This window comes from Felis catus, chromosome F1, assembly GCF_018350175.1.
Source record: "Felis catus isolate Fca126 chromosome F1, F.catus_Fca126_mat1.0, whole genome shotgun sequence".
Lineage (NCBI taxonomy): Eukaryota > Metazoa > Chordata > Mammalia > Carnivora > Felidae > Felis > Felis catus.
The window spans coordinates 65,424,077-65,452,064 of NC_058384.1; the positions used below are offsets into that span (position 1 = coordinate 65,424,077).

At 46.5% G+C, this 27,988-nt stretch overlaps 1 protein-coding gene and 1 long non-coding RNA gene across 2 annotated transcripts; both read left to right on the plus strand.

Annotated features, from left to right (window-relative positions):
* The first annotated feature begins 969 nt into the window (after positions 1-969).
* Positions 970-27,988, plus strand: LOC123382825. The gene is made up of 3 exons (XR_006591848.1): positions 970-1,181; positions 1,263-1,392; positions 27,329-27,988. It is a non-coding gene; the product is annotated as an uncharacterized LOC123382825 (long non-coding RNA).
* On the plus strand, positions 10,774-16,874 carry LOC111558418 (olfactory receptor 10C1-like). The gene has a single exon (XM_045048959.1). It carries the CDS (start codon positions 12,761-12,763, stop codon positions 13,703-13,705), a length of 945 nt encoding a protein of 314 aa, XP_044904894.1. The 5' UTR covers positions 10,774-12,760; the 3' UTR covers positions 13,706-16,874.

Sequence of the window (27,988 nt, forward strand, 5' to 3'; positions counted from 1 at the left end):
TAAAATCTCGATCACACGCGCTTTCTGCATTCATCGTGAGTAAATACAATTTCTCTTTCCCCGGGAGCTTCTTGAAGTTTCGGGGGCCTGATGAACCCCTTGTTCTGTAGTGTTTTTTTTTCTGCGGCACAGTGGGTGCATTCTGGAGTACCATAAACCCTGACATGGCAAATAAATGGCACCAGCTCACAGACGGTATTGTGACAAGCCCCCACCTGATCCGCAAGACGGATGAGGCTTCCCAAGAGCTAATGTGGGCAAACGTTCTGAGGCTGTCTGCAGAAAAGAAAGCTGACTGTCTTAGTCCAAACTAACATCACACATACATTCAGACAACGGATCATTATAAACAGCGATGAGCTGTGAAGCCCTGGAAGGATCTGGAGATGACTTAACTGCATGTTATTAAATGGCAGGAGCCAATCTGCAAAGCCTACATACTGAAAAATTCCAACCGTGGGACATTCTGGAGAGGACCAAGGTGTGGAGCCAGTAAAAAGATCCGCGATTGCTAGGGAGTAGGGGAGAAATGTGGAACACAGCGAAACCACAGCGAATAAGACTGTAATGGATACATGTCATTGTACATTTGTCCAGACCCACGGATATGCACCACCAAGACTGAGCCCTAATGCAAACTATGGGCTTTGGGTGATAATGATGCGTCATTATCAATTGTCATAAACGGGCCAGTCTGGTGCAGGATGGTGATGGTAGGGGAAGCTATGCATGTGTGGGGCAGGAGGTATAATGGAGATCTGTAATTTCTGCTCAGTTTTGCTGTGAACCTAAAACCTCCCTGAAAAAATAAAGTCTCTTTCTTTTTTTAAAGAAAAGGCTGTGCTATGTTATTCAAAGGTAGCTGAAGATTTCTTTGCAACAGAACACACAAGAAGACCAGAGCTAATGTGAAACCCCGTGGGCATGCTGAGAAGTGATCGAACCGTGGTGAGGGTGGCGGGGGGCGGGGAGGGCGGATTTCAGCAGCCTGGGCATTTCTAAAAGGGGAAGAGACAGGGCCTTAATACTGACTGAACTTCAGCTTTGGTCAGGGTCCTTTCTCACGCCCCTTGATTCCTCCCGATAACTCACGAAGGCTGACGCGTTAGTTGTGATGCCATATGTTCTACGTGGGATCTCCTAGAAAACATTCTGGTGTGCTTGCCTCTTGTCCGGAGCAGGTAGGATCCTAGAAGGGAACAGTCTGGCTCAGTGTCACAAGTGGTTCTGACCGCTTTTAACTAATCTCTGTGTGATTGTAGGACTTGGGAAGGGACACGCTGACTCCACAGACCTAACACTCGTTTGGATTTGTGCCCTTTGTCAAACGCTTCAAAGGACTGCTACTCAACAGATGTCAAGAGTCATCTCTTTGGTTCTGTTAGGAATTGGGTGCGTAAGTACAATGCGGATAATAACAGCAATCGACCAAGTTCGATGTTGTTCTTGCAGCACCTAGGGCAGGCCAACGTCAATGATCCCAGTTCCTGCGACAACCTTCGAGGTAGGTGTCATTGACATTAATAGTTTTCAAAACGAGGCCAAAAGGGGTTCACTAAATGGCACAACATTTCATAACTGCTGATTTGTGCACAGTGGAATTCAAACGCAAGGTTTTCTCGACTGCGTGTTCTTCCCTATGATTACCAACACCGAACGCTGCCCTTGTGGTTCTGATGGCTGAGTCGCCCGGAGAGCCGGGAGACTCAGTGCCGTGTATGCGTGAATAGGTACACAGACAAGCAGGCATGTGCTGACAGGCAGGGGACAGGCAGGGGACCAGACCATTTCATTTTTTTCTAGAAGGAAATTATAATCTTTTTTTTTTTTTCTTAAAAAGGAAGTGAGAGTTTAAAAAACTCTCTGAAAGGGCAAACAAGTGTTAGCAATTCCTTCCTTTGAGCTCAGATGGTATACGCCCCTCTTTTGGGGGGAGCGGGGCACACATTTGTCTATCATACGCCCTGTTTCTCTGTCACTTCCCCCACCCTCAAGAAACTTCTTCTTTTTTTTTTTTAAAGTATAAGTTAGTCTACTACTCTTGATTCTTGATGCTGTTTTCCTGGGTATCAGAACAAAAAACACATTTATCATGGTTGCTAAAATTAGAGTTCAAAGAAGCCATGCAAAAGTCATAAAACCCGATCTCCACGTTTCAGGTGCTACGGAAATATAGGCCAGGGAACGTGTGTGGCCGACTCTGAATCTGTTAGGCAGAGTCCGAGCCTAGATTACAACTCAGGCCTGCGGAAGCCACACCACATGCACAGTGCCTCGTGTGACGGGAGGGCCGGTTCGGTGTGGCTCAGGCGAAGCTGGGACCCTGGTGTCTCCTGACCGGGCCTGGGGAAAAGTCTCTCCGAAGTATGGTGTTCTGAGGCTGTCTTTTTGACATCCTGGGTCTGCGTTCCCATGTTCCCAATTAGTGTTAATTGAGGGAGGCAAGCAGAAAAGAGTCCACCGCTCACAACTCCGGCGGGGGGGGGGGGGGGGGGGTAGCAGGATGGAGGCAAAATGCTGATAATTACCAAGTTCAGACTGCACATCATTAAGCAGGCAGAGGCCCCTCCGGGGAACAGGACTCTTGCCTCACCCTCTGGCTTCCCCAGCTCAATTAAACAGCTCGTTTGTCTTCTTATTAGCGAACTTGTTAGCCCCTTACTCTGTCCCCTGAGGTGCTCAGAAGAAAAGTGTCGTGGGAGGGATTCCTTGGCTGGATGGGGCTGGCTGTCAGGCTTCCCTGGGGGAATCCTAGGTACCCAGCTCCTTCTGACAGGATGCCTGTGGCAGGGGACCATTCAGCGGTGGCCCCAAGGTGCCTCTGCTGGACCAAAGTGGGCTGGTTAAGGATATGGAAGGTCAGCAAAACTGCGTGAGATCTAACCGAGAAGCAGGGCAGTGTCTGAGGTTTGTTCTGGACACACTGCTCCAAGATCGCCAGGGCCATCTCACGCTGCCGGCGTGAGCAGAGAGGCTATTGACACGCCCCGGGATCTGTGTCAGAAGTGGCAGAAACAAGACCTGCACTAGTATATCGGAGGCCTCAGTTTCCCCCTCCTCACTGCCCGCTACCATTAGTAGGCGTTTTTAACTGACTTAGGCCATCATCCAGCCCTTGGATGCTGATCCTTCCTAGGGAACGATTCCCTTAGGCCCCACATGTGGGCACAGCTCTGTGCTGCCCAGCAAACACTCTCCTGCCTCTGGAGTGCTTCTGCACCGAGGCGAGGAGGACAGGACACGCGTGGCCTCCCCATCTCGCAAGTAGAGGCCTGAGCCTCTGGGGGCTTTCCCAGAACAGACACTGACTATGTGGGTTTATTCTTTGAGGTCAGTTGAAATGACATTCAAAGTTCCCGATCTCTCAGCCCATTCAGACCAACCATCAGTAATTTTTAGTCCGTACCTACATATTTACCGCCGACAAACTAGTTGTAATAGATAGCAGAAATATTACTTACTGAGTGCCCCTTCAAGTGGGGATATAACCTTATACGTGAGGAAACTGAGGTTCAGAATGTTTTGACTAGTCTAGGCTACTAGAAAAAGGACGGATCTGGTGTTCATGGTCGGGGCGGGGGTGTGGGGGGGAGGACATTGTTTGAAAAGGACCCATATAGGTAGGTAAGGAGATGGTTTGCTGATTTGGGACAGTCTAGAATGGATGGAGAGGAAGGGCATATAAGCAGGGGGTAAGTGGGAGACGTAATTCAAGACAACAGATTCAGAAAATGTCAGAGCTCATCGCTACCCCAATTCTCCCTTCCCTGGCCTGTGGCTCCCAGATATACTAACAGACTCATCCCTAGTTTCTTAGTGCACCCAGTTTCTCAGAAACAGAGGAGTCATGAGTATATACCAGAGGGCTCAGACCTGCCTCAGTTTCTCCATCCTCAATGCACCTCTCCCCCTGGCCTTTAGTAGGGATTTTTAACCAAGTTAGGCCATCATCTAGGCCCTGGTTCCCAGACCCCAACCCATACGCCCGAGGCCCTACTCTTGTTGACTTTTCCCGTGAGGATGCTGTGTTGTGTTACCTGTTCAGAATGTATACTTGTCTGTGTCTGCCGTGGGTGGGCGGGCAGCCGGGGATCGGGGACGCTTTCCTTCTTCACGTCCGTTCCACATCCTGCGGCCTAGCCTGATGAGAAGCAGACGCTCTTCAAGAAACAGCAGAGACACCCAGGAAATCGTCTGATCTCCCGTTTTCAAACAAATGGCCTTAGAACGTAATACACGAAGCAGACACGCACCAAAGTGGAAAACAGACTGAAAGGGAAAGTAGAGATGGGGACTGGAAGCCCGGGCCTCTCCCTACACCCTGGTTTCTCCCCTGGCTCCCAACTGCTTCCTTGGCTGAGATCATCTAGGCCAGTCTTTTCACTTTTCAGACCAGTGAATTGAGGGTCAGGGAGGTGACAGGCCCCGCTGTTCATGACAAAGACATGGCAGACAGGTCATTGTCCTCGTAAACTTGTTTTTAATAGTTTTGCTGTAAAAATGAAACAAAAACAAAAACAAAAACAAAAACCCAGAACAAAACGCCACAAAGGTTCTGGGACTTGTTGTGAAAAGACACGGACCCAATCCCGGGTCAGCAGTTCACCGGGCGGGCATGACCTTGGCAAGACCTGCGGCCTTGTCCTCCCTGCAGCGCGTGGCCGGTCACATCGCCTCCTGCTTGCGGAGCTTTGCTTCCACGACTGCAACACTGCTTACAGAAAGCAGTGCCCAAACGAGGCCCCTGTGGGTCAGATCTGGACATCCAGCACGGAGAGGGGAAGGTGCTGGCCCAAACCCCATTTCTTTCACTTTCATTGATGTCAGTAAAACACACAACCTCTCTGCAAACATCCATTTTTCTCACCTTTTACATATATATCATTTCCACCACACAGTTCTATCACCATGAAAAGAAACAAAACATGCAAGGTGCCGAACACTTCAGCGCTCCCGATGGCTAAGAGGTGTTCCACACGTAATGAAGAAGCCTCACTATCCTGGAGGCAGGGCAGGGTCATGGTTAGAGAAGGGCCTTTGAGCCTGTGTCCCTGATTCAATCAATCATTGTCTCTACCACTTTCCTGCTCGGACCAGGCACTCAGTCCCATCTGGAAAATGGGTTGCACAGTGGAATCTTATTTAAGTAATTCTTGGGAGGGTTAAATTACTTTGTACTTGCAAAGCAAACAGACTATTAAACACTACATAAGCAACGGTCATTATTCCAATTTGCCACATAGGTTTCTGCAGGGAGATTCCTTTCCTTGGAGAGGGCCCAGTGTTTGTTTGTTTGTTTGTTTTTAATGTTTATTTATTTTGAGAGAGAATGCAAGTGGGGGAGGGGCAGAGAGAGAGAGGGGGACGGAATCCGAAGCAGGCTCCAGGCTCCGAGCTGTCAGCACAGAGCCCGACGCAGGGCTCAAACTCACAAATGGTGAGATCATGGCCTGAACTGAAGTTGGAAGGTTAACCGCCTGAGCCCCCCGGGCACCCCAGAACACGCCCCATTTTTTCCGTATTTCTCTTTGCTGTCCCGTGTGAGTCAGTGGACCTGTTAAGACTCCAAATCAAGTGTTTTCTCCTGGCCTAGGTTCCCAAATCAGCCTGGAACCTTCTGTGTGTTTCTCCCCGCCCTTGCAGAATCTACACTTTGCCCTCAATGCCTGGATTGGGGTCTTCACCCTTTTCTCTTCTCCTGCACGGTGCTCTCTCAGTTCTTCTTCCTGAGGGGTGGTCATGGGCCAACCCATTTCCCCAGCGATGGTCTGAAGGCATTGCTGGCCATTGTCCAGGTCCTTGCAGGGAGCCCTGGGGCCTGTAGTCCTCTTGTGGGGACATGCATGCCTACCTGACAACCCAGGGGAGCCCAAAAGTCACCGCTACCTTCTAGCACGGGGTCTGCGTGTCTGCCCACTGCTGAGTAAAAAAGGAATGTGTGATTGGATCCTAAGGATCGAGCCAGGGTGACAGGGACCAGGTCCCCTTCCCAAAGCCTGGCCAGCAGCCATCCCTCTCACCCACATCAGTGTCACGCTCCAGACTCACCCGCCTCCTCGCTTCGTAGTGTTTTCTCTCCACAGCCTTCTGAGGCCCTTCCCTTCGGGTCTTCTTAGAGCCTCCTAACAGATGCAGACCTGAGGCAAGTGGCTGACCCCTATCCCTCGCCTCTCCCCTGGAGCGGTGAGAGAGAGAAGAGAGAGCCCGGGGAAATCACCTCCCCTGGGTGGTCTACAGGGCCAGCAAACGGCCTTTCTGTTCACCCCATTGTGTCTTAGGAACACCACTGTTTTTCTTTTGCTGTGATGTGGAAAGAAGTCAGAAGCAAGACATCCATGTGACTCATCGGGTGGATGTCTCAGGGCCAACTCTTTGGTGACTTCCTTCTTCTGTGTTGCCATCAGGGTTCTTACTCTAGAAGGAAAGAAATAAGAATATACACCTATTTCTATGCGCTATCTATGTATATTTATTTCTACATATACTCTATATGTATACCTATTTCTATAGACTAAACTATTTATATACTTATATATAAGTATATATATACTCATGTGTATATACTATATTCTATATACATCTTTTTCTGTATACTATGTATATACACTAGATAGATAGATAGATAGATAGATAGATAGATAGATATGTCTATACAGTAAAACCTTAGATTGGGAGTAACTTGCTCTGCGGGTGTTCTGTAAGACAAGCAAACATTTCTAACAAATTTTAACTCGATAACGAGCGATGCCGTGCAATATGACATGATGTGCGTGATGTCAAATGTCACGTGATCACAACTGAGCCAATGGTTCTTCTCTCTTGCTGAGGGATGTGGGTGATCGTCTCCCATGCTCACATGCTCAGTCTCAGGCCACGGTGTTTGGCAGAAATAGCTGATTTTTTCAGAACGTTGGAAGGTGCCCACACTGGCACTCGTGTATTTTTTGTCACTTCAAAGCACGTAGGGACAGTCCTTTGCTTTTCTGTATGAGAGTAAGCTTAGGAATGTTTTGCTTCCTTCTAGGTCAGGCTGCCTGTGGATATAGACCTTTTCTCTGATGCCTTATTGCCAGTTACGTTAAATACAGCCTATGACAAGAGTTTATTGCTATTGTATTGTAACCAACATCTGTTAGTGATAGTGAAAGTCCTACACAATAACCCTCCTCTCTCTTGTCTCCCCCACACCATTCACAAAGGTTTTCAATGGTAAGTGCAGGTTAACTTGCTTATTTTTTTAAATATTTTGTATTTTCTTTATTATTTTGTATTATAATCATTTTTTAATATGAATATTTTGGGGTTTGGAATGAACTGAGGTTCCATTATTTCTCACTTTGATACACAAGTGCTTTGGATCGCAAGCATGTTTTCGGGATGAATTATGCTCGTAAACCAAGGTTGTACAGTATTTTATTGACTTATTTCTCTCATTCTGTAGTGATAGACTGTTGTCAGCACAGAAGAAGGAAAGAGCCAAAGCATGATGTGCAGAGGCACACATACATATTCAGACCACAAACTCTGTGGTAGCATTAAAGCTAACACTCCATCACCCAGATGCTTATATAGTTTCCAGTTAAATAAACCCAAGTACTTTTCAGAACGAAGTGGGGCTCTATGGATAATTATCCCTGAAAAACAGGCATTGACTGGAACTCACCTGGGCAAGCCAGGATATATGATTGCACTGTGTCACTATAATGACATGTCTTGGTATTACAAACAGAATCACAGTGAAAACCTCTGTGTCCACGTCATTTCACATATGTGTGCACGCATATCTGTAAGACAGATTCTTAGAGGTGGGATTGCTATGCGGAAGTGAATGTGTCGTGTACGGAAGCATTGCTAAATTTTCCTTCAAATTTCTTAGCTATTCTGTCCTCCTGGAAGCAATCCGTGAGAATGTTTCCCTGCAGCCTTGACAGCAAAGGGTATTTTTAAACTTTTGGATCGTTGTCAAAGCCGATGGTGAGGAAAGTACCTCGATGTATGTAAATTTCCATGACTCTTATGATGAGTCAGGTTGAATACCTCTTCATACACTTAAGTGCCCATGTTCTTTTATAAATGCCCATTTGGGGGTCTGTCTCCCTCACTCCAAATCAAGCATCTTGAGGAAAGGGATGTTTTATACACCTCATACTTTCCCTAATAGGCAGTGTGGAAAATAAAGAGCATTCAATAACTTAAATATACCTAATGAATAACAGAATCACTGTGATTTTTCCTCTCTTCATATAATTTCAGCTGCTTTTGATGAAACTTTTCTAACCTTTAGATCACTTTTTTCTCTTGGAGAACAATATTACATCTACGTATGTCCATGATACAGAATATTTATGAATAAAAATAAAAAATCACTTATAGGGGCGCCTGGGTGGCGCAGTCGGTTAAGCGTCCGACTTCAGCCAGGTCACGATCTTGCGGTCCGGGAGTTCGAGCCCTGCGTCGGGCTCTGGGCTGATGGCTCGGAGCCTGGAGCCTGTTTCCGATTCTATGTCTCCCTCTCTCTCTGCCCCTCCCCCGTTCATGCTCTGTCTCTCTCTGTCCCAAAAATAAATAAACATTGAAAAAAAAATTAAAAAAAATCACTTATAAAATGATTTTATTTATTATTATTATTTTTTACTATTTATTTTTTATGAGAGAGAGAGACAGAGACAGAGAACAAGCAGGGGAGGGGCAGAGAGAGACACACACACACAGAACCTGAAGAAGGCCCCAGGGTCCGAGTTGTCAGCACAGAGCCCGATAGGGGGCTCGAACTCAGGAACTGTGAGATCATGACCTGAGCCGAAGTCGGATGCTCAGCCAACTGAGCCACCCAGGTGCCCCATTATAAAATCATTTTAAACACTTACTATCTGTTATTTTTCATCTTTCCCTGCCCAAAGGCTTTTTAAGAAATATTAACAATCATATTGTAAAATGTCGGCACTTTGGAAATCCTACTTTCTTCCCTTAACACCGTAATAGGGTTCTCAGTAGTCTTTTTTGCTACATTAGAAATTTCTTAATGGAGGCATCGGAAGTTGTTCTTTACTCTTGCTCAGTTTCTAACGCAGAAAAAAATATTAGGTGAGCCAACCATGCTGGTGGAGGATGACCCGAGAAGAAAATAAATACCTTCCTGAGCCAAGCAACCCTCCAATTTTTATTTTCTCTCTTTTTTGCGATTAGGTCAAACACCTCACTTCTTATTCATATACACTGCCAAGACTTTGGCACATATTATTGGATTGATCTGGGTTTGTTTCTTATAAACACATGTGTGTGTCACATTGATAGGTTTCTGAAGGCAAGCGCACAGTTATTATAATACACTTATTGCCAGATCAGGTGATATACAGCTGGGCTCTACCAAGCATGGGGGAAGTCTGTCTCAGAATCCTACAGATCTATAAATAAGACTGCAAATCAGGGGTATTTTGGTGTTTGGGACTACGGAGAATGCAGAAATTTTGTCAAATGTCAGTTGCAAGCATCCATCCTGGAGGAAAGTCAGGTGTTCAGATGATGTGGAATATAGGCTCAAGACTGGAAAAGACTGAATGAGAACCCCTAATTGCCCAAGCACCAGAGAATTTTTTACTCAGGTCGAGATTCTTCCAATCTTGAGGTTACAATGTCACTCCTCATCAGGGAAATACAAATCAAAACCACATTGAGATATCACCTCACGCCAGTCAGAGTGACTAAAATGAACAAATCAGGAGACTGTAGATGCTGGAGAGGATGTGGAGAAATGGGAACCCGCTGTTGGTGGGAATGCAAACTGGTGCAGCCACTCTGGAAAACAGTGTGGAGGTTCCTCAAAAAATTAAAAATAGATCTATCCTATGACCCAGCAATAGCACTGCTAGGAATTTACCCAAGGGATACAGGAGTGCTGATGCATAGGGGCACATGTACCCCAACGTTTATAGCAGACTTTCAACAATAGCCAAATTATGGAAAGAGCCCAAATGTCCACCAACTGATGAATGGATAAAGAAGTTGTGGTTTATATATACAATGGGATACTGCCTGGCAATGAGAAAGAATGAAATCTGGCCTTTTGTAGCAACATGGATGGAACTGGAGAGTGTTTTGCTAAGTGAAATAAGTCATACAGAGAAAGACAGATACCCTATGTTTTCACTCTTATGCGGATCCTGAGAAACTTAACAGAAGACCATGGGGGAGGGGAAGGGGAGAAAAAGTTACAGAGAGGGAAGGAGGCAAACCATAAGAGACTCTTAAACACTGAGAATAAGGGGTGCCTGGGTGGCTCAGTTGGTTGAGTGTCCAACTTTGGCTCAGGTCATGATCTCAAGTGAGTTCAAGCCCCGAGTCGGGCTCTGTGCTCTCAGCTCAGAGCCTGGGGCCTGCTTCGGATTCTGTGTCTTCTTCTCTCTCTGTCCCTCCCCCACTTGCGCTGTCTCTCTCTGTCTCTCAAAAATAAATAAATGTAATAAAAAAAATAAAAAAAAAACTTAGAATAAACTGAGGGTTGATGAGGGGTGGGAGGGAGGGGAAAGAGGGTGATGGGCATTGAGGAGGGCACCTGTGGGGATGAGCACGGGGGGTTGTATGGAAACCAATTTGACGATAAATTTCATATTAAAAAAAAAAGAGAGGTTACATAATTTTCTAAAGAAACTTCCTGAAACCAACTAAACAACTCCAGCTCTCTCAAGATTTTCTAGGTTGACCTGAAGAGAGTTTGTTCTGCGTTTATGTGGTCTATGCGCAAATCTTTCATGGTGAATGTCCTGATAGCCGGGTTACTTTTGCTGTTATCTTGTCCTTTGCTTCTGATTCCTAGATGTTAAACCACGTTTGAATCCACAGACGTAGGTGGTGGACATCCAGTAGTCTCCAGTGGATTAATGCTTTCAGTCTACTATTTATATGGCCTCTCTACCCGTCCAGTGCAGGCACGTGCATGGTGTCCAGTTGAGGTCAGGGTGCCACAGCGGACTGCAGGACCTTTATGACGATGATCCCGGTGGCTATAAATGGAGCGTGATGGTGGGAAGCGGGGTCAGCAGCACGTGGGCGTCCCGTGTCATAGTCACGACGGTGGCGGTGGCAGCGATGGCCGCGTCTGCGATGGTGCTGGGCGCACGGTAGACACGCAGTGCTGGGGGGCTCAGTGAATGAGTAGTAGCAGATGTGCTCAGGAAGGAGCGGTGATGCTTGTCATGGACAAGAAGAGAGTCGTGTGCAGCTGATCTTCCTCAAACCAGGGCAAAGCTAGTTGCGGGCAAATTCATGGCTCAGTCCTCCGGGGTCACCCAGCCCTTGTCTTTGGTGCAAATGAAGCTGATAGGGAAGTCTCTTGCCAAGGCAGTTTTTAGGAAGGAGACACTTCTGGGGTCCCCAAGGTGTTACTGTCCGTGTGTGCCCGAGATTATGGGAGGTGGGCTCTCTCTCCTTGGAGAAAGCTCTCTGGAACTTGAAGACACTGGACTCCAGAGCCCAACAATTAGGGTTGCAGGGCTGAGAAAAGGTGTTTGAGAAACAGTGTGGATCTGCATCACTTTTCCCGTGCCCCACTTCCTGCCCCAGAGGAACCCCTTGGAGATGGCTAGTCACACCCGGCAACCCCAGGGAGCACACAGCAAGGAGCCCCAGGGAGACCAGTGTGTCCCGGAGCATGAGATATAAGTAGGGCAGAGTCTTGGGGGGCAAGTGATGTTGAGGAGGGTGCCATGAGTGTTAATGTCATCCACACGGTCAGGTAATGGGCAAGGACAGGGCAGCAGGGGTGAGTGTAGTAGAAGCAGAGGACCAGGGGAGAGCGTCGATCTTTCCTAGAAGAGGTTCGTTAGGGTGAAGGGTGTGGGAGGAGAACTCTGGGCATGTTAGTGTAGATCGCGTCCCTCCCCCCTCCCCCCAAACCATTTTTCGGGGACTTTAGGGGACCATAAATGCTCTGTGTTGTAAGAGTCTTAGAAAACATCTGTTCAGCACTGTTTTTTGTTTATTTTAGGGAAGTTGAGGGTATGTGAGGAGAAGTTGCTCAGCTCAGGGTGCCCTGCCGGTCAGTGACAGAGCAGGTGCTAAAACCAAATCGCTGATTCAGAGAAGGCTCTTCTTTTTATGCTATAGGACTTCTTGCTTGGGACTTTTGACCTTACGGTTTTCCTCTCTAAGGGATCCCAGTGCATGTCTCCTGTGCAGATCATACTTCAAAAGACTTGGTGAGTCTACTAAGGGAGGTACCGTCGGGCACCGCGGACCTCAGATGTCAGGGACTGTTGTCAGAGTGCCCCCATCTCTGCCATTTCCCACCTCTCCTTCCAGCCCTTATGGGCACGGTCTATAAACTCCAGTGGGGCTTCCTCAAAGAGGCCCTGGAAGTCACCTTTAGGGGATGACTTCATTCTTCTCCACAGCCCAGTTTTGCTGGTTGTTTCATCATCGGAAACTATAGGAAGGATAGAGGTAGGAATTTTCTTGCCTCTCCTATTTGCTGATGGGGGACTAGAGACAAGATCCAGATGCCCAAGTATCTGGAACCCAATATTATAAATTAGAGAGGATTCAACTGGGATCAGGAGCCTTGGTTTCTAGTTCCAGCCCTGTCAACAGCAGATTCTATGATGTGGGTCCGTCCACTTCCGCCCTTGGGAGTGCAATTCCTCTATTGTGAAGGGACTGGCATTGGTTAGACAATGTCAGGTTGCTGCTAGGTGCTCACACTTCGTGTTCTTGGCACCAGGAAGACTTTTCCAAAGAAAGGAAGATCCTGAAGTACTTCCTAGGTATGGATCCACTCAACCACACGTGGACCCAGAGTTTCATCCTCTCTGGTTTCAGTGTCCCCGGAACTCTGCGACCTCTTGCCTTCTTGGGGACCCTGTGCCTCTATCTCCTCACACTGTCCGGGAACCTCTTCATCGTTGTCCTGGTCCAGGTGGATGCTGGACTGTCCACGCCCATGTACTTCTTCATTGGCGTCCTCTCCTTCCTGGAGCTCGGGTACGTCAGCGCCACGGTGCCCACGCTGCTGCACACGTGGCTCCGTGGGCGCTCAGCCATCTCGGCAGCGGTGTGCTTCATCCAGCTGTACGTCTTCCACTCTCTGGGCATGACCGAGTGCCATCTGCTGGGCGTCATGGCACTGGACCGCTACCTGGCCATCTGCCGCCCGCTCCACTACCGGGCACTCATGACCAGAAAGGTCCGGTTCTGGCTGGCAGGGGCCGCTTGGGTGGCTGGCTTCTCAGCGGCACTGGTGCCAGCCAGCCTCACGGCCACCCTGCCCTTCTGTCTGAAAGAGGTGGCCCACTACTTCTGTGACCTGGCACCTTTGATGCGGTTGGCATGCGTGGACGCAGGCTGGCACGCTCGAGTGCACGGGGCGGTGATTGGTGTGGCCACTGGCTGCAACTTCGTGCTCATTTGGGGACTCTACGGGGGCATCCTGAGGGCTGTGCTGAAGCTGCCCTCGGCTGCCAGCCGGGTCAAGGCCTTCTCCACCTGCTCCTCCCACATGATCGTGGTGGCCCTCTTTTATGCCTCCGCCTTCACGGTCTATGTGGGGCCACCTGGGAACCGCTCTGAGGGCACAGACAAGTGTATCGCCTTGGTGTATGCCCTTCTCACTCCTCTCCTCAACCCCATCGTCTATACCCTTCGCAACAAGGAAGTGAGGGAGGCCGTGAAGAGGGTCACTGTCAGGGTCAGGACTATTCTGAAGGGACCCTGACGGGCTGAATTGGTCACAGCTCAGCTGCTTGGCTGCAGTGGGAACCGGCCGGTTGGTAGGTCAATCATCTGGTCAGGGTTGAAGTCCACACCAGTGAACGAATCCATCAGATTATCTGTCGAACGTGCTGCAGATGCGCACTCAGGGGGACATACTTGGTTCATCAGAGGTGAACTTGTAGGGAGAAGGGAGGTGTGTGTTCGATTCCATTCCAATCTAACGGGGGAAAAATGCCACAGAGGAGAAAGGAAAAAACCAGGGACCCCATGCAAATGCTTCTGCCGAACTTCCAACCTGGGGAGATAGAGCAACGCTGAGCAGATGAAGATGATCTAAAGCTAAGGTGGGGGCAGAGCGTTGCCCAGAAGAAAGGGTGGGAGAGTGGAAAACAGGAGCCCAAAGCTATGGCTCCCAGGTGTGAGCACAGGCAGAGCCAGGGGTGGTGGGCTATTGGGTGGGGGAGGGCAGCTCCGTGGCGGGGAGAACACCCCCACCCCGGGAGCAGGAGGCCGGAGGCTGCATTTTACAGTGTGCTCTCTTGGGGCAAGAGGGAGACGGTGACAACGGGGGTGTTGTCTGAGTTCTCGCCCAATGTCACGGACCATTCCGGAGAAGGGATCCGCAGCCGTGCTAAGTAAACAGCAACAGAAACAAAACCCGAGCAGCAAAGAGCTTTGCAAATCTTGCGTACTAAGCACTCACCTGCGAAGTAGAAAACAGGTTGAAAGAGAAAGCAGGGTCCGTTCTGTGCCTTCCTCCCCTCGGCTCTTCCTCCTGCCCCCCTCCCCCCCCCCCAAACCAAGTCCTCTGCTGAGCAAAGTCTGAAAGTTAATGCTCAGGTTCAACCTCCGGACTCTGGTGACATGTAGACTGAAGGTCAAATGCCTGCCAAAGCATGTCAGAGGGTGAGAGACAGGACCCAAATTTTGGCAGAGCTGAGGCCGCTGTATGGCTCTTGAATGCCCTATCTATTTTCATTTTTATACAAGTAACTGCTAAAAAACTCAAACCAATTATGTTTGGTATGTCTGCCCTATTTCAGAACACAGTGCTAGCTTCTCTCAAATGTATGCCTTTAACCTTCATAATATCCCTCGGAAGAAGGAAGAAGCATCTGAATATCGATGTGAGGAAAATAGTACGATTTCTGGGCTCTGGTGAAGAGACACGGACCAGACCGGGATCCGTGGGGCCACGGGTCTGAGGGTCAGTGGGTTCACCCTCATGGGCATGACCTTGGTGAGACGCACGGTCTTGTCCTCTCTGCGTGAGTGCGTGGCCATTCATATCCCTTCCTGCTTACGGAGCTTTGATTCCATGATTGCAACACTGCTTAGAGAAAGCAGGGCCCGAAGGAGGCCCCCATGGGTCAGATCTGGACATCCAACACAGAGAGAGGAGGGTGTTGGTCCAAACCCCTGGTTTTGCTGCTTTTCGACTATGTCAAAAAAAGACAGACCAAAAAAAAAAAAAAAAAGTAACTTCTTTTTTACTTCTTTTTTGTTTTCCTTAAAAAATTCTATAACCAAGAGTTCTAAAAATTAAGTGAAAGGACGCATCCTAAGTGTTCAATATATAAGTTAGCCATATTAGTCTTAGAGGCCGGGCAGGGTAGTGATTTAGAGCGTGGGCTTTACTGGCTATCTGCCTGGGCTCGGACATTAATTCTACCATTTACTTGCTGTGTGACCTTCAGCAACGCACTTAACTCCCTGTGCCTCAGTTTCCTGATCTGCAAAATGAAGACAATACTAGAACTTTTAGGCACTGTGTAAACACTTACCGTTCCCCCACATACAGTTCTGCAGTGGAAACTTCTTTCTGTGAGGATGCTTCGTCTCACACAGAGCTCACATTTTTCTTATGGGTGACGTCAGTAGAATTGGTAACATGCCGAGCGAGGCATCTTCCTTGGACCTAAGCATCCGACGTCAGCGCTGCAGGAAGTCCGTGCCGCCTCCCTAAATGCAAGGTGCAGCACTCCGTTCTGCTGGCCGGTTATGTCTTACTTTTCTGCTCTGGTCTTTTCTCTCCTCTTGTACCTCTTTTCACTCAGACAGCTCTTGTCGCGGGTGCGGTTATGGGCACAATGGAAACAGCTTTGTTCTCTGCGGGGGCAGCACCAGAGAGTGGCTGGGGGCCGCTTGCCCTTGCAAGGGCTTGGGTCATGTTCATTAATAGCCCTGGGGATCCCGTCCCTGTGTCTACACTCTGCAGTGTGCCCGGGGGCTCACAATCCTGTTTTGGAGACAAGCAGTTAACAACTCAAGGCAGCATCATTGATTTCTAGCACAGGGCTTGGTGTTCGATGATTTATGAACAAATCAGTGAATAAACGGATGAGAGTCCCAGGAGCGTCACGGAGATTGAGCGCCCCTCTTTGAACCGCAGACGGAGACAGGGCCTTACTTAGTCTCTCCACAGCTCCAAACTCCCCTCGCCTTCATTGTATCATCTTTCCCCTCTTGCAACCTCGGGTCCTTCCTTCTACAACCTGCAGTTTGGATCATCCCTAGTGCCCTTTCCCCACTGATACAAAGAACTGGGGTGCTGACTTGCTGACTCCTACCTCTAAAACCTGCCCTTTGAGTGGTCCTGTGGGGCCCGAAGGGGCTGGAGTCCCGGCCTGGCTGCCTCTGGCAGAAACCCAAGGGTTTTCCACAGATAGCATCACTTTTAATGTGTGCTATGACGTGAGAAAAATGTTTGAGAAACAATGCCTGGTTGGGGTGAGCGCTGAAGGCAAGACCCGACTTTGTCGACTTCTCCTTCGGTGACCTCCGGAGAAGACTAGCAGGAGGTGAGAACGAGCCAGCGCTTATGATACCAGAACCAGGCTAGCTGGTCTGCACGGGCGTCAAGGCTAACATTCTGGCGTGCAAAGGGCTTGCCACACCGGCCGAATGCATCTGACAGCAAAGGAGGTGTTACTAGTAACTACTCTGGAATATCAGGTGTAATAAACCAGAGATGTCTGGGGGCAAACAAGGACATATGACCGTAGCATATCATTGACGTAACAAGTTTTTTTAATATCTACTTTTTTTTTGCTTCAACAGATAATATTCCTGAAGGGCTTGTAACATTTGCCCTGCAGGATTAGCGTTTCTATGTGCAACACTCAGAAGATGACTATATTTCATAGTCCCTGATTCTTAGGCGTAAGGCCCCACACCATACATTTCATTCCACCCTTCCTTTCCTTTTTCTTAATGAGAAATCTCAGAGATCTTTCCATCTCCTTGTAGAGAGTGCTTTCCGTTTTAAAAATATATATATTTGTTTATTTTTTTTTATTTTTTTTTTAACGTTTATTTATTTTTGAGACAGAGAGAGACAGAGCATGAACGGGAGAGGGGCAGAGAGAGAGGGAGACACAGAATCCGAAGCAGGCTCCAGGCTCTGAGCCATCAGCCCAGAGCCTGATGCGGGGCTCGAACTCATAGACCGCGAGATCGTGACCTGAGTTGAAGTCGGACGCTTAACTGACTGAGCCACCCAGGTGCCCCCCAAAATATTTGTTTTTGAGAGACAGAGAGAGAGAGGGAGAGAGAGAGAGAGAATGGGGGAGGGGGAGAGAGAGAGACAGAGAATCCCAAGAAGGCTCCACACTGTCCGTGCCGAGCCTGCACTCGGGGCTCAAACCCACGAACCATGAGATCATGACCTGAGCTGAAACCAAGAGTCAGACACTCAACTGACTGAGCCCCCCAGGCACTCCTGCTTTCCCATTTTAAAATTAATCCCATCATACTCCACTGTGTGTTTAATCTGACTGGTACTCTATTGGAGGACCCTTGAGTTCTTCCAATCTCTGCCTATTAAGTACAGACCTACAGGGACAATCTTGTGTATATTTCACTTCCCATATGTGCACACACATTCCTGGGAATGCGGCTCCTGGGCCATAGTGAGGCTGCACAGAGTATGCGTAAATATTCCTAAATTTTCCTTAAAAGGGATTATGCCCTTAGTTCTTTCTCCAAAAGTGGATGAGTCTTTTTTCCCCACAGCAACATCTATAAAGTGTGCTTCTAATCGTTGGACCTTCATAAATATGAAAATTTAAAAATAGTATCTCATTGTAGGTTTTGTTTTTGTTTTGGTTTTGGTTTTTTTGAGAGAGGGAGAGAGAGGGAGCGTGTGTTGGGGAGGGGCAGAGAAAGAGGGAGACACAGAATCCAAAGTAGGCTCCAGGCTCCCAGCTGTCAGCACTGAGCCTGATGTGGGGCTTGAACCCATGAACAGTGAGATCATGACCTGAGCCAGAATCAAGTCGGATGCTTAATCGACTGAGCCACCCAGGTGCCCTGTTTACTTCTAATTTCTAATAAATATATACTGTTTCCAAATACAAACAATGATGCCATGAATCTTTGAACACATTGAATCCTACTTTTTTCACTTATGTTTTAAGCATAAATCATTTTAGATGTCATTGTCCTTCCCAAATCATGAATGACTTAGTAGAGGCATGAGGTCTTGTGCCTTTCTCTTGTCCCATTCCTGATACAGAATAAATGCCAGGGAAGCACTCTCTACAAAAAGGGGATGACATACGGAGAGGAAACAGCTTTCTTGGGTTGGCCTGTATTTAGAAGCCTTTGGCCCTTTAATATATATTTTTATTTCTACATGACTGATTCCAGGTAATGTCTACAAGTCTTTGTTCAGTCATTTGTATCACACTGACAGCCTGCTAATCTACTCAGTTCATGCCAAGACAGCCGGGGGTACAACTGGACACAGCAAATAAGGAAGGAAGTCTGTTTCAGAGTCTGGCTCATAAAAGGGGATGTAGGAATATCAATGTGATGTGATACAGAGACAACAAAAAATAAGAATTAATGTGACCACTCTGGGTCCAGCCTGATTATTCATTTGAAGAGTCTAGACAGATGGATAATCTGTATAGACTCATGAAATGAAGGTAAAACAGAAGAGTCTTTTGGTATTTGGGACTGTGGAGGGTGCAGTGATTTAGGAAGAGGGCAGTTGTAGCTCCCTACCCTGTAGAAAGTTCCGTATTTCACAGGAAGTGGGATATGGGCTCACTGCTGGCTGAGCCTGACCCGACTCTCTGTCCAAATACTTGAGATTTCCGCCCGCGCCCCGCCCCCCGCCCCAAAGGGACTCTTCCAGTCCTGGAATTACATTAGCATTCTCAAAGGCCTCAAATGCATTCTCAAAGCATTTCCTTTTTGCTCAAAACTCTTCAGCTCCCGTAGGAAGCTTCTCCGCTTGGGTCTTAGAACATTCAATGATTCCCTCCATTTCAGTGTTGATGTACTTGTTCATCTTCTACGGTTACCTCTCTACCTTAAATTTAAGTTAGCATTTATTTTGTCCCCTCCTTTGATTTTAAAAAATAAGTACACTTGGATTTATGAATGATTCACGTGCATTACTTTCAACAGATAAGTGCTTTTATTCTATCATTGTTCTGAATTCCATATTTATTCAAGTATATACTCACAAGTAGTGCCCAACTGAGATCAGAGCTCAGATGCTAATCCCAGGGCTTTTGATGAAAATATTGGGGATATGAATATAAGCGAAAGTAATCGTGAATGAGTAGGTAAGCCGCATGAGGAAGTCTGGGGTAATCATAATGGAGACCGTGTAAGTAATGGCAGCTATACTGGTAATGGAGATTTGGAACATGCGATTAGAGCAGTGTATTAGGTGTTTAATAAACCGTGGCTGAAACAATGAATGACGACAGGGGGCACAACAAATGTGACAATAAGGAGGTGGTGACGTTGGGCACAGAAGTGATAGTGGTGGCTAAATGGACTGTGCTCATATGGTGCTGAGGTTAGGGGTGGTCAGAAAGAGCAGCTGATTGAGGAATCTCTTTGCCAGGAGAATTTTGAAAAGATAAAACTTCTGGGATGCTCAAGGTGTTACTGTCTGTGTGTGCCCGAGATTATGGGGGGTGGGCTCCCTCTCCTTGGAGAAAGCTCTCTGGAACTTGAAGACACTAGACTCCAGAACCCAACAATCAGGGTTGCAGGGCTGAGAAATGTTTGAGAAACAGTGTGGATCTGCATCACTTTTCCCGTGCCCCACTTCCTGCCCCAGAGGAACCCCTTGGAGACGGCTAGTCACACCCGGCAACCCCAGGGAGCACACAGCAAGGAGCCCCAGGGAGACCAGTGTGTCCTGGAGCATGAGATATAAGTAGGGCAGAGTCTTGGGGGGCAAGCGATGTTGAGGAGGGTGCCATGAGTGTTAATGTCATCCACACGGTCAGGTAATGGGCAAGGACAGGGCAGCAGGGGTGAGTGTAGTAGAAGCAGAGGACCAGGGGAGGGCGTCGATCTTTCCTAGGGGAGGTTCCTTAGGGTGAAGGGTGTGGGAGGAGAACTCTGGGCATGTTAGTGTAGATCGCCTCCCTCCCCCCTCCCCCCAAACCATTTTTCAGTAGGTTTAGAGGACTGTGGTAGTCCAAGGCTACCAAGACATCTACTTAAACTTTTTCATTTTAGAGAAGAGGAAGTTGAGGCAAAGAAAGCAGAAATGGCCAGCTCAATGTTCATCTTGAGTTAACGGCAACACAAGTTCAGAAAGCCAATTCCAAAGGAGAATGAGTTTTCTCTTATGCCACCACCCTTCTAGAACCCTACCATAGAGTCCTGACTTCATCGGTTCATAAGCGCCTGCCTTAGGGACTTCCCAGTGCAGAATTCTCCCTGGGGACCCTTTCTCAAAATGCACTGTGTCTACTCACTGATTCCTCTTCTGGCCTTACCATTCTGAGCTCTGTGGGGCTCTTCTGAGAGGCCTCACATTTCCCTCTTCTTTCACTGCTTCTTCCTCCAGCTCTTACGGAGAACATTCTGGAATTCCAGAGGGGCTTCTCCAGGGAGACTCAGCAGGCGCCTTTGAGAATGTGGGTGTTTCCTTCTTCCACAGTTCCACACAACTGACTGTTGGATATGGGGACTAAGGCGTGGAGGCTCTAACGAATCGAGGGATGTTTCCTTTGGACTGTAAGGGGGTGAGTATGAGGATTCCTGATGGGGTATGTGGGAGAAAACACTGGAACCTGACTCTAGGGTCACATTCCATCCCCCCAGAAAAGCACTGGGCTGTGCAGCAAGAAGCTGGACTCCACTCCAACTGTCAGCAAGACTGAGATGCAAACCTCTTGCGCCTTCCGAAAAGTGAGGGCATGAAAAGTGATTTTATAACATTTATGTCATTTTCAGGTCTATTCCTCCTATACTTTTGGCTCTGGGGAAATTTTTCAAGGAGCAAAGTTCTGAAGCAGTTAATCTTCTGTCTCTGCCCCAAAGAACCATTCTCCACCTGCTCCTCCCACATGACCGTGGTGGCGCTATTCTTTGGCTCTGCCTTTGTTGTCTATGTGGGGCTGCATGGGAGCCGCTCTGAGGGCACAGACAAGCATATCGCCTTGGGGTACGCCCTTCTCACTCCTCTCCTCAACCCCATTATTTATAGTCTTCGTAACAAGGAGGTGAAGGAGGTTGTCAGGAGGGTTACGCCGAGGATCAGGGCTCTGTTGAAGGGACCCTGAGGGTCTATGGAGTCATTTGGTGACCATAGGGTTCAGTTCGTTAGTCGCTCAAACAATCCATCAAATAATTTTTTCAAATGCACTGTGTATTCTAATGTATATAAATAAATTCCAGTAGATGTTCAAACACCCTGCATATTCCAACAGACAGCATCTTGAGAGACAGCATCTTGAGACAGCAAACTGAGAGTTGTAGAGGTCAAGCCAACATGGCCTCTGAACCCTTTCCTGTCCAATACGGGTGAAAAGACACATCTTATAAAAAACCAAAAGTAAGGAGGCGGGTGCAGATCTTTAGGCAGACTTAGAACTTAGGGAGAAATGGAACTATGTTTGAAAAGATTTGGAAGACCAAAGTCTGACTGTGGGATTATGTCCAAGATGGGGTCCTGGAAAAGCATGGAGAAAGGAGAAAAACAAGGCTAGCAGAAGAAAAGGGAACGAGCTTCTCGGGCACGTGTTCCAATGTGGATCGGGAAACCATGGGAAGGGGGCTGATACAAGTATGGGGTTCCATGTCCCCAGGAAATCCCGCAGTCCAAGAGACTTTGACGCTGGAGCTGGGAATTTATTCTCCAAAAGGGAAGATCAAAAATGGGAGATGAGGGTTCTGGGGGTGCTGGTGGTTAAAAGCGAGTTAGAGGAATATGCCCTGCGGTGTGAATTGGGAATCATCAGTTAGGCATCTGGGCAACCCCACTGACCGAGTCCCATGAGTGCAGAACTAGCTCTGGGAACCAAGAGGAGGTAATCAAAAGGAGGCATCATTTATGCTTCCAGAGAGTTTACCGTTTTGTGTTGAAGAGTCAGTCCTCCTTCCAACCCCCCATCTTTCCCCCTCTCTCACTCTCTCTCTCACACACAGCACCACCACCATAAGTGACATAATGACTAATATCAAGAAATGGATGTTTCATTTGTGCTTTTCGCTCCATGCATATCTGTGGTGGTGGGAGGTCATGAAGGTAGAGGGAAGCGGTGGCAGGATTGGCAGAAAAGGGCTGAGGGAAAAATAGAGCAGCTTCACAGTTGTTGATTTTGATAAATCCCCCCAAGCCTCAGACTGTGGAATCCTAACCTCCTGGGTGCCTAGTTGGGACTTCTCTGAAAGTTCCCTTCAGACCAGACACGGAACTGTGGGATCCGCAGAGGGGACGCCTTGCCTGAAGAGAACAGGGCAGCATCTCTACTGAAAATATGTAAAGGAAACTTGCTTTCGAAAGAGTTCTTCTGGGCAGCGTTTAAAACAATGGTAGAATGAATGATTTGGGGGGGGTTCTTGTTTTTTCCTAATGATGTTGAGACACTTTCTTTCTAAGGCAAAGATGACTTGGTGTTTATTTTAACTTATTTTTAGTGGAAGGAAAAGGTATGTGGGGCGATGTACAGTGACACTGCCCTCCTTCCCAAATCAGTAATCCTCACTAGAGCCATAGAATGTTCTGGAATCTCCACTTATTTCTTTAATATTTATCTATTTATTTTGAGAGAGGGAGAGAGAGAGCATCTCAAGCAGGTTCCACGCTGTCAGCACAGAGCCACACACAGGGCTTGATCTCATGAACCATGAGATCGTGACCTGAGCCAAAACCAAGAGTCAGATGCTTAAGGAACTGAGCCACCCAGGCACCTCTGGAATCTCCATTCATTAAATGGAGATGGGCTGTCGAACTTGAGGTTTTTCTGACAGTAATGTAGCCTTGGCTTCAGGTCAGCTCCCTGACCATCCAGCCCAGATCTGGGCTACATTCTCTGCTCTGACCTTTGTGGGGGTCCTGAGCAAAGAGAAACCCATTTTAATACTATTAAAGCATGAAAGCTAATCTTATGTGTGGTAACAACAACAACAGCGGCAGAACCCAAAGTGTCCCAAGGGTCCCCGGGCAACGTGATTGTTGTTTTCTTGTGGGAGTGGGGTGGGGTGGGGAGAGGCCTGTCCTGGTAAGGCAAGTGGACTAGGTTCAAGTCCAGATTAAGCCAGCACAGGATTTACGAAGACTTACTTGGAGCAGACACCATCTGCCGCCAGGAAGTCCCTGAATGACTGAACTTCTGAGTTGGGCGGGGCCTAGGCAGCCACATGGCCCAAACTCCTCTGTCTTTATGGAAGATAAAAGTGAAGTCAGTGGGTGGGAAACGCCCTGCCCACAGTTACATGGGAATTGAGAAGTCGTCTGGGGATGGAACAGTACCAAGGGTTTCTAACTCTTCCCACTGTACCACTAGGCCACGTGGCCTCTAAGTGGCCTTGACCTGAAGCAGGAAGTCCGTGGCCCTGACTGAGCTCCACACAGCAGGAGAAGGGGCAGTGGTGCAAAGCTGGTGTGTCACGGGTGGTCCGTGGCGGGGTGGGGGGGGGGCCTGCTTGTCTCCTCCCACATACAAAGAACGTGGCCTGCCACGGGGTACATACAAGGCTTTCTGTGGCCAGCGCTAGGGGCCCGGCCTCCTGCCATTTCTACTTTGCCTTCCAGAGGTAGGAGTAGGTTCCACCCTTCCCGAAGCCTTCCTGAGCTCCTGCCCAGCTCCATAGTCTCTTATGCAGACCTACCATTTATACTGGACTGTTTTGTGTCCGTTTTCTCACCGAATTTCCCACAGCGGGAAAATGGGTGAATGGCTCAGCAAAATCAGTTAGTAGGTGAAGAGTCTGAACTCATTTCAAAAATGTGAACTCTCCTGAGCAAGAGGGAAGAACAACAGTTAACAAAACAGAGTCTGGTTGTGCTGAGTTTTCACTTTCTCTGCCACCCCTGCCATCTGTGGACCTTTCCGAGCCTGTGGGAACCCAGAAGGGACTTTTCCTTAAATGTAGGCTAATTGCAGAACAGACTTGTAAACATGATTCACATGAAACTGCAGACTCATTACTGGCAAAGTGTTTTGCTCTCTACCATCATAAAGGTCTAAAAATAAGAAATTATAGGTAACAACTCCAGGTCTCTGCCTCACTTAGTGAACAAGTCACAACACGTTTGAGTTTTCCCAAACACGGGGCATTGATTAGCCGTGGCATAGATGAGGCTCAACAGCTCGCCTGGAATCTTCGCAGGTAAACCGTAACCACAAATAATGAATTTTATCCTAGTGAGAAGGTGCGTCCAAGAACTACCTAAACGACAAAGCTTGAGGGCAGGACCTGGCAGTTTGTGTTTCAAGAAGCCTCAGGATGCTTTGGAGCAAAGTCAAATCAGAACCACTGATCTGATCTGATTGGTGAAATTGGGAGATGTTGTGGGAATGTGTGGCCCACCCGTTCCCTCTGCTCCTGTCCTGGGTCCCCCCCCCCACCACCACCAGTTTGCATGTTCTCTCTGCCAGGGAGTGGAAGGGAACTGTCCTCATGGACGACGTCCAGTAATCAGACGGGGGAACCACAAGAAGACTAATCATAGCCACTGTCAAAGTAAGATATTCGAAAGCCCTCTCCTGAGTAAATAATGCATCAGGCTGATAAATCATAAATAAGGATATAAAACATTTCATAATAGTAATTAACACAACCCACCCACTGAAGGCACATGAAACCCAGATCAACTTCAAGCACACATGAATTAAACTCATTCCAGGCTGTAAAATAAGACACACTAAAATTGTGTGCCCTTTATTCTGGAGATCTACTGCACAGCACGGGGACTGTACTTAACGATACTTTATTGTATATTTGAAATTTGCTAAGAGAGATCTCCAGAGTTCTCTCCACAAAAAAAAAAAAAAAAAAAAAAAAAAAGGAAAAAGAAAGAAAGAAAATAGTAAGTATGTGAGCTGATGGATATTTAATTAGCTTGATTGTGGCCATCATTTCACAGTGACTACCCCTTATTCATGGTTCCAGGAAGCCGTGGTCAGCCATGGTCTGGAAATAGAGGATCCTCTCTCTGACGGATCATCAGACAGCCACTAGTAGACTGACGCTGTGTCACAATGCCTCCACCCTTCACCTCCTCCATCTCATCACATAGGCATTTAATCATCTGACATCCATCCTCACAAGAAAGAGGGAGAGTGCAAGATAGTCAGGTGTTTTGAGACAGAGAGATAGAAACCATACTCATATAACTTCTAGCCCAGTATATTCTTATAATTGTCCTATTTTATCATTAGCTATGGTTGCTAATCTCTTACCGTGCCTAATTTATAAATCAAACTTGATCCTAGGTATTATGTACAAGAATAAATATAATAATGTATTTGCAATTTCAGGCATCCACTGGGGGTCTTGCAACATATCACCTACAGATCAGAAGGGGCTATTGCACTTGTAAACTGAAACATCAAGTTGTACACCTAAATACACGCAATTTCTACTTGTCAATCATATGTCAATAAAGCTGAAAATAAGTTAAAGTAAGCTTCAACACAGTTAAGAGAGTTAATATTATATAGATATTTTTTATAAATTTTTATTTTATTTTATTTTTTAACTTTTAATATTTTTAATTTGAGAGAGAGAGAGAGAGAGAGAGAGAGAGAGAGAATGTGCATCAGAGTGAGGACAGAGGGAGAGAGAGGGAAACTTAAGCAGACCTCATGCTCAGGGCAGAGCCCAATGCAGGGTTCCATCCATGACCGTGGGATTCTGAACTGAGTCAAAATCAAGAATGGGACATTCAACCAAATGAGCCGCCCAGGTGCCCAATAGACAGGTTTTTAAATTATAATATAATTTAGTTTGTAATAAATAACTATATGATAAATTTTAAATGTCCATATGTTTGATATTTTAAAGGGCACTTCTAAACAACCTATGAATCTAAGAAGAAATTGTAAAAGAAAGTGGAAAACTTTCAGACCCAAGGGATAATAAAATTAATCATACTTTCAAAACTTCAGGATAAACTTATAGTGTTTCTTGGAGAGAAATTCATAACCTTAAGTGTTTACATTGTAAGAGAAGGAATGTGCAAAATTGATCTAAAATAGGAACTTAGAAAACTAATATCAGGAGAAAAAAACAAGGAAAAGAAGAAAAAGATAAATATGGGAACAGAAATTAATACATAAAGAATAAACAAAGAGGATATATAAATTAAAGAGTTGGTTCTACGGGGTGCCTGGGTGGCTCAGGTCATGATCTCATGGTTTGTGAGTTTGAGCCCCAAGTGGACATTCTCTCTGTTTGGGATTCTCTCTCCATTTCTCTCTGCCCCTCCCCTGCTCACCGTCTCTCTCTTTCTCAAAGTAAATAAATAAACCTAAAAAAATAAAGAGTTGGTTCTAGGAAAAAAAAATAATTAAAATAATATAAGGGGAAAAACAAGTAAAGAAGAAAAAGATAAATATGGGAGCAGAAATTAATATAATAAGAATACAACAAAGAGGATATATAAACTAAAGAGTTGGTTCTAGGAAAAATAATAAAATAATTAAAACAATATCAGGAGGAAAAAAACAAGGGGAGAAAGAGAAAGATAAATACAGGAGCAGAAATAATATAATAAAAAAATACAACAAAGATATATAAATTAAAGAATTGGTTATAGGGAAAATATAATGAAACAATTAAACTCCTGATAAGACTAACAAACAATAAAAGGGAGAGGGGGTAAGAATATTTATATTAAAAATGAAAAATGGATAAACTGTAGGTTTAAACTACAAAGTTTAAGTTGATAACTATTGTTTAAAGTATTTTTTTTAAGTTTATTTATTTTGAAAGAGAGAGAGAGAGAGTGCATGGGAGGGGTAGGGTCAGAGGGAGGGAGGGAGAGAGAAAGAGAGAGAATCCCAAGCAGGCTCTGCACTGTCAACACAGAGCCCAAGGCAGCTCAATCCCACGAACCATGAGATCATGACCTGAGCCAAAATCGAGGGCTGGACTATGAACCAACTGAGCCACTCAGGCGCCCCCCAGATGATAAGTATTAACAATATATGCCAATTAATTAAAATGTAATTAGCTAGACCCATTTTCCGGAAATTTAAAATCACCAATGTCAAGTTTGGAAGCACCAGAAACTCTTAACAGTGAATTAGTTAAAAACATTACTGTGAAAGAAAACGTCAAGCCCAGATAGCTTAACAAGTGAGTTCCACCAAATATTGAAGAAAACGGTAACTCCCACTTTTAACCCCTGCAGAGAACAGAAACCTGGAAATTCCACTCAGCGATGCATTTTATGAAGCTCGCCTGATGCCTGATGCTGATTCCAAAATAAACAAAACCAGTGAAAGAAGCAGACTCAGAGGCCGACTCACTCGTGAACATCAATGCAAAATTCTCCCTCCACGTACTCCTGAGCCAGATTCAATCCGGTGCACTAAGTGGTTACGGCTGAGTTTGGTTTATCTCAGGAATTCAAGATTGATCTAACATTTGAAAAAATGAACAATGTAATTTATCATATTAACAGATTGAAAGAGAAAGAATGATTATCTCTTTGACGCGGGAATAAGAAAACCATAATCACTCATAAATGTAAAAATAAGAGACAACAGTAAAGCTACAAATAGAAAATACAGTTCTTGATAAAGGCGCTTTAAAAAAGTCACGCCGTGGATCCAAGAGTGAACTGTGGAAAGCATTTCCTTTTAAGGAACATTTAAGATGGAGAGCAAAACACGATTAATGGCTAACGCAACTTCCATTCAGCGTTGGAGGAGATAGTGGCTATTGCAGCAAATAAACAAAAAAAGTTAAAGAAATTAAAATAATAAATACTGGGAAAAGCTATAACTATCGGTAGATGTACTCTTACTTGTGTTGAAGCATCATAACCACAAGTAAATTATTAAAATTA